The sequence below is a fragment of the Micropterus dolomieu genome, linkage group LG02 (genome assembly GCF_021292245.1).
Source record: "Micropterus dolomieu isolate WLL.071019.BEF.003 ecotype Adirondacks linkage group LG02, ASM2129224v1, whole genome shotgun sequence".
NCBI lineage: Eukaryota > Metazoa > Chordata > Actinopteri > Centrarchiformes > Centrarchidae > Micropterus > Micropterus dolomieu.
In genome coordinates, this window is record NC_060151.1 from 13,233,006 (window position 1) to 13,240,725 (window position 7,720).

Sequence of the window (7,720 nt, forward strand, 5' to 3'; positions counted from 1 at the left end):
GTTTCATACCGCTTATCTGTCTTTACATTCTGAGTAATGTTGAAACGTTTTAACTTAAAAAAGAGAAAGCTGTGTGGATCGCTGGTGTGTGTGTCGCATTGAACATTATGTCGCGGCAGTTGTGTGTGGCGCCGTTATGACAACAAGCTACGTACTATCTCTGGGTACTATCTGCAATGGAAAACGGAGCAGGGCCAAGTAGAGTCGAGTCTATCGATTTGCGCTATGGTAGCATTTTTTGGCAAAGCAGCATAGATCGTCAGAACACCGGCAACAGTTCAACGTTTAGTCCTAAAAGACGATGCGACTCCGACTCTGTTTGGGCCTGGAAATTCACAATCACAACCAAATTATATTTAAAATAAACACATAAACAATAAACAAGTGCAGAGTTGTTGTAAACGTTGGCTAACACAGCTAAAGTTATAACTATAATGCTAATGTTACACCCGATGTAAAGGCTACTGAGCAAACGTTCAAATTGTTCAGACAATTTTTATGTAAAATTGAGTTGAAATATGATGATTTTTGTAGTGGTTTATGGTAAGATGTGGAACAATGATGTTGTGTGGTTGTGGACTTGTGAGTAACTTATACCATCTGCTAGGTTACGGTCGCAGTCTGAAGCGGCTTTGATTTGGATCACACTACCTTGTTTCTTACGACCCGCCCTTCTCTGCTTCTGATTGGCTAGTAGTCTTTACCTGGGAACTGCGTATGTGCAACTGCCAACAAAGATTTTGTACAAGTAAGATCACTCTGTAGCTCAAGAGCAGAGCGTACAACACACAGGGTGAAAAGAGGAGCTGCAGCAATGTGAAAATATGGTGTTTTTTGAAAATTAAACGATGTAAACCTGTTCTGGTACAACCCCTAATTAAGATTTTGAACCTGAAAATGAGCATAATACCACCTCTTTAAGATGCTGACCATATAATCAACACTACCTTGTCGCTCATCTCTATACTTTTCCCCAGAAACAAATTAAAACAATGTACCACATCATGATTTGCTTTCTGGGTGTAAATAAGTGTATATGTTATTTATTTTCATTTTTTTATTTTAATCTCCTCTAAATTTGAATGTTTTATCTACTGTATTTTCTATCAAGGAGTTGGGTAAAACGAACATTTCACTTATAACCCTGAGTTAATGACCTTGATTCCAAGATTCACTTATAATCAATTAAATTCAAAATGTTACTGAAAACAGTCAACAGAGTCTTCTATTGTGGTCAAGTGTTCAAACTTTGGTTGTCCCAGGCCTTTCTGTGTGAAGTTTGCATTGTCATGTTCATAAATCATAAGTACATTACCTTTCATTTGCCAAATAAATGTTCACATGACAATTCCAAGCCACGACTACCAGTGAGACAACAGCTGATCCTTCTTTTGAAGCCTGTCAGTGTCCTTCTCTATGCAAAGTGAATTTCCTCACAGTCTGCTATAAAGACTTATATATATCATGCTGTCACTTGCATCACCTGTCAGGTCTCTTATTCTGTCATCAGCTATCACACAGCTTGGATCAGACAGCCTGCAGGAAAGGACTGGAGTGGATTGGAATGAGAGATACTGGAGCTCCATACTACAAAGATTCACTAAAGAACAAGTTCAGTATCAACTTAGACTCTTCCAGCAACACTGTGACTCTAAACGGACAGAATGTGCAGCCTGAAGACACTGCTGTATATTACTGTGCCAGAGAGCCACAATAACACAAACCATCAGCAGAGATGAACAAAAACCCCTCAGTGCCTGAACACTTGTAACATGAAGCCACCAGAGGAGGAGCCCTCAGACCTCTAATGACTTCAACACCAGCTCACTGTTACAGTAAAGAGAGAAACACTTTATAGATTTTATAAAATGTTCTTCATGTAATTTAACAGCAGCTCTTTTCAATTTAAATACTCTGACATTAAAATCACTGATACATAATTTATTGTTTTCCAACAGTGAAGAATTTTAAATATTAAATCTTTAAAGTAATCAAATAATGTCAGTTGACAACTTAGCTTTAAATGGTCCATTACAAGAAACAGCTTTTCAGAAAGTCAGTTTCTCTTCATTTAATCTTTGCTAAAATAAAAAAAAACTGATAATTAACTGAAACAGTTACATCTTTAGCAAACTTTATGGGTGAAACTTAAAAGTTATTATTATTAATGTCATTTTAAAAGTGGTTTCAGTTTCTGTGGTAAAAAAAACAAACACCTTATAGCTTAGTTTGAGATGAGGGAAGCAAACAACATGAAATGTCTCCTGAAGGTTCTCAGAGAAGTTTTATGTCATAAGTTGTTTTTTTTACAGGGGAATTGCAACAACTACAATTTAAATATGGCTGCAAAACCTATTTTTTCATGGAGATCAAAATACTAAATTCAACTTCTGAAGACAAAATTAAATTCAAAACAAATTGAGATGTATGAATCAAATTAATTTGGTTCGACTCAATCCAGCTCTCTCCTCCTTGTGAGGAGGAGTCAATGCAAAACTCAGATGTCTTCCACCTCTACTTATCTGACTGCAGAGAGGATGACAGAGAACAGTGGACACACAGTTTAACATGATGGACTATAGGACAGGACTGCTGCTTTTAACTGTCTGCAGGGCAGGTGAAGATCTTCAGTGATCTTAATTTGACGTATCTTTATTTGTGCTGCCACAATGTAAGGGATACATATCTTTTTTTGTCTTAACAGGTGTTGATGGTCAGACTCTGACAGAATCTGAACCAGTGATTAAAAGGCCTGGAGAATCCCACAGATTGACCTGTACAGCCTCTGGATTCACATTCAGCGGCTACAGGATGGCTTGGGTCAGACAGGCTCCTGGAAAAGGACTGGAGTGGGTTGCCTGGATTGATAGTGGTAGTGGTAGCAGCAAATCCTACTCTCAGTCAGTTCAAGGCCGGTTTACCATCTTCAGAGACAACAGCAGACAGCAGCTGTATCTGCAGATGAACAGTCTGAAGACTGAAGATTCTGCTGTTTATTATTGTGCTCGACAGCCACAGAGACTGGAGTTGGTTGAGCAGCTATACAAAATCCTACAGTACTCATCTTTCAGGCTGTTAGAGCCCAAACATGACTTTTCTTCACATTCATATTACATTATTTGTTCTTTTGTTTGGATTTATTTTGTGTTTTTTGTTTTACATTATATATTTTACGTTACATATTTTTGTGAATGATACATTATACAACATCCTGAAGAGTGTTCTTGAGAAATATTTGTATGAAACATTAAACACATAAAAAAAACACACAGTCACTTGTTCAAAAACTGCCAAAGACAACACAATAATCTGGTTGCTGAAGTTACAAATACGTACACGTCTACATATGTAGAATAATAATGTCTTCAAATTATGTGGAATCTAAAGTGAGTCATAATCCATCCATCCATCATCAACCGCTTATCCTGCATACAGGTTTGCGGGGGGCTGGAGCCAATCCCAGCTGACATCGGGGGAAAGGCGGGGTGCACCCTGGACAGGTCACCAGGCCATCGCAGGGCTGCGAGTCATAATATGAGAGTGAAAACAAACACATAAAATCACTAGAGGGCAGTCAGTGTCAAGTTTCTCTCTCCTCTGTTTCTAAAAGGAGACATTCAGATCTGGTGTTCTCATTGATCTTAACTGACTGACACTTGAACCCTGGACTGAACTAAAGCTTAACACTCCTGCTGCTCATGTCCACTGGATACTGTGATAGTTGATACTTTTCTACCCTAAACAAAAGTCAGGTGTTAACTTTGTTCAGCACATTTTGAACAGAAAAGAAAGACAGCATATTTAAGTGTTAACAAAAACTACAAAAAAACATCAACAGGTAACCACATAGCATGATATTTGATTTTTTTCTGACATAATCAGACACAGATAAAGGTAAAATTTAGTGAAAATCACAAAAGTAACTTATACATGTGTGAACTACTTTAGTTTTCACCTAATAATATTGAAAATATTTAGTTTTTGCATTTAGTCACTCAGGTTTCAGTTCCTGAGCAGCTTTTTAAAGGGCCATATGTCTTAAAGCCTTCATCATCATCATCAGGTCTTTTATGCAAACCTTCAAACCAGCAGCATCAGACTTAAGTTTTTCTTACTATGTAAATGATCCTGGCTGCTGCCTTATTTCTGTTTGCAGTGAATACAGTAAGTGAGCAAATAAATGAATAAATAAATGCTGCAATTACAAAACGTGTTCAGAGGTTTGAAGTTCATGATCATGAATGTGATGTAGGAGGTGCTGACAGTAAATAAACGATCTGAAGAAAACAAATCGCATCATGTTTAAAGTGTGTTTTAATAATCTATAAACATACTAGACACACTGTGCAAAGCTGATTTTATTGAATATGTTTTCCATTATCCATGATTCATATAAATATCCACTTACAAATAGTAACAATGAAATAATGTGTTATGAAATTAAAATATAATATTTAAAGCAGAGGTGATTTCCAGGCATGTTTTCACTCTGCAGATATAATAACAGTCAACAGACTCTTCTATTGGCTCCAGTTAGACCAACATTGATGCTTCATGTGTTTGATTCTATGCAAACTCAGTGACCTTCCTTGTTACTCAGCTATAAAAACTTCCCATCAGGCTGTCAGTGGAGTTCACAGCACGTCACTTTCAACATAAACCATGTTTTCTGTAGCTCTGATGCTGCTGTTGGCAGCTGGATGTGAGTCTCTCTGGATTAGTCAAAGTCATCAGTTCTTCTTTTGCAGTATAACTTAATCATTTGTTACAAAACATTTTCTTTTTTTAACAGGTGTGAAGTGTGAACAGTTGACACAGCCAGCCTCTGTGACTGTGCAGCCAGGTCAACGTCTGACCATCACCTGTCAGGTCTCTTATTCTGTAAGCAGCTACTGGACAGCTTGGATCAGACAGCCTGCAGGGAAAGGACTGGAGTGGATTGGAATTGGACGTGTTGGACAGACCACATATTACAAAGATTCACTAAAGAACAAGTTCAGTATCTCCTTAGACTCTTCCAGCAACAGAGTGACTCTAAACGGACAGAATGTGCAGCCTGAAGACACTGCTGTGTATTACTGTGCCAGAGATCCACAGTGAGAGACAATAACAGGAGAGTCATACAAAAAGTACTTCCTCTATTTACCAGCACCACTGGTGACATCCACTTGTCTCAGTATTACTTGTTTTTTTTCTGTCAGAATACTGATTGATTGACAGATTGAATATTAATGTTGCAACCTAGACAAATAAATAAAGCATTTTTTTGTTTGTCCTTTGAAGCAATGTTTCATACAATGCTGTATTAGTGTGGTGAAACAGTTTCCTTGTGTCTTCATAAGGACATTTATTGATATCATGCATGTGATACCAAAATGTACATTTCAGTAAAATGTCAAGATACAATATTCCACATGATTTGCAGATTGAACACCAACATCTTTCTGAAAACAATTTTCCTACACAAAACCCAATCCACAATTAATCGTTCTTTTCCTGGTCCATTATGTACATGACAAACCCTCAGCATGTTACCAGTATGTATTGCACTGTGCTAGAAGTTAAGGAAAATGTAATAACAAAGTCCAATTACAAAAACCAGCAAGTCCCCAGTAGCCTCCCAGTCCACAGATGTCCATACTGTGACAAAGAGGTTATGAGTTCAACATTTTGATGACCATACACAGGAATAAGCTCACCTTCCAGATCAGATCACCTTCAATACCAACCATGTTCTCTGTAGCTCTGCTGCTGCTGCTGCTGCTGCTGGATCCTGTGAGTCTCACTGAGGCAGAGACACTGACAGTATGATCACAGCACACTGACTGTTCACTGTTATTACACTGATTCACTGAATTCATTCAACATGTTTTCCTCCACAGGTGTGAAGTGTGAACAGTTGACACAGCCAGCCTCTGTGACTGTGCAGCCAGGTCAACGTCTGACCATCACCTGTCAGGTCTCTTATTCACTTGGCAGCTACTGGACAGCTTGGATCAGACAGCCTGCAGGGAAAGGACTGGAGTGGATTGGAATGAGAGTTGGCTCCAGCACACATTACAAAGATTCACTAAAGAACAAGTTCAGTATCGACACAGACTCTTCCAGCAACACAGTGACTCTAAATTACTGTGCCAGAGAGCCACAACAACATAAACCATCAGTAGACCTTAACAAAAACCCCTCAGTGCCTGAACACTTGTAACATGAAGACACCAGAGGAGGAGCCCTCAGACCACTAATGACTTCAACACCAGCTCACTGTTACAGAGGGAAAACAGTCTAGAGTTTTATTATACGATAAAAAAATCTAATTATCCTAATTTCAATTGACTGCAACTGTTTTTTCATTCTAAATTCTGACATTGCAATCATTGATAAGTATGTTTTCCCACAATGAATATTAAATCTTTCAATTAATGAAATACAGTCAGCTGACAATCTAGCTTTAAATGCTCATCATCTAACAAGAAACAGATTTCCTGACAGTCAGTTTCTCTTCCATAAAATCTTTACTTACATAAAATAAAACTGATAATTGTCTGAATCAATACTGCATCAGTAACTGAAACAGTAGTCTTTACCACTTATGGTGATGTTCAATACAGAAACATATAAAACCAAACATTAATACATGTTTTTTAAACTGGTTTCAGTTTATGTAGTATAAAATTCAACTCGGGCTTAGTTTGAGATGAGAGAAGCAAACAACATAAGATTTCTCCCAATGGTTTTCTTTTTAGTCCACTGTTATGTTTTGCGTCATAATAATAATAATAAAAGCGGAAAGTGGGTAGAAACTCTGACATCCGACAATTTTAATGTGGCTGCAAAACCTATTATTAAAGGTTTGCTTTTCAGATGTGCATTTGTGCTTGTAGTTTGTTCTGTTCGGGATATTACTCATGAATAACCTGAAGTCTAATTTCAAACAATAAAAATCAAAGCACAAAATTTAACTTCTCAGAACAATTCGGAGTCACAACAGTGAGAACAGGTGATGTCCAAGTCCAATCCAGCAGTATCCCTGTGAAGAGGAGTCAATGGAATTATATCCAACTCTATTATTTTCAGTATCACTTTTTTACAATACTGATTGTGATTAACTCTCGCTATTGAAAATTCTATAGACATAAATTCGATAGACATAAAAATGAAACAAATGCACAACAACCAAAAACAAAAGGTACAGAACGGCTTATATGATGCAGGAGGGGGGTATACAGCACAGTGCGTATAATAAATTATTTATTCATGATGATAGTGTGAACTTTTTCTGTAAAGGGGGAGCTAAGGTTTCAAAATATACCCATATTGGGCTGCTCAGTAATTGTCTGTTTTAATTGCAAATATGAAACTCTGAAACACATTTCCAAACGTGTTCCCAATTCATTCCAGAACTGTAACCTTATTCAGTCAACAGGACAAGGACACAGATTTACATTTATAATTGAAATCGAATGAAACACATTGTGTGTTTTTTAAGCCACATGCAACACTTTAAAAAAGAGCCAGCCAGGATGTCTGCAATGAAACAAAATAAGTCAAGTCAAGTCAATTCAAATTTATTTATAAAGCACATTTAAAATAAAATAAAGATAATCTTGAACTGGGTAAGCTAACAAATGTATGACAATCATTATCAACTGAGCTGCATCAGTCGACTAGCAGGCAGAGTGGAGAGAGAGAGTCTGATTCGGAGAGTCTGTGGCCGTCACCT

General features: G+C 37.4%; 1 gene segment (V, D, J or C); it reads left to right on the plus strand.

The window, feature by feature from the left end:
- Positions 1 to 4,662: 4,662 nt before the first annotated feature.
- On the plus strand, positions 4,663 to 5,100 carry LOC123987266. The segment is given in 2 exon segments: positions 4,663 to 4,702; positions 4,793 to 5,100. Coding segments are annotated over 2 exon segments (348 nt in total).
- Positions 5,101 to 7,720: the final 2,620 nt, after the last annotated feature.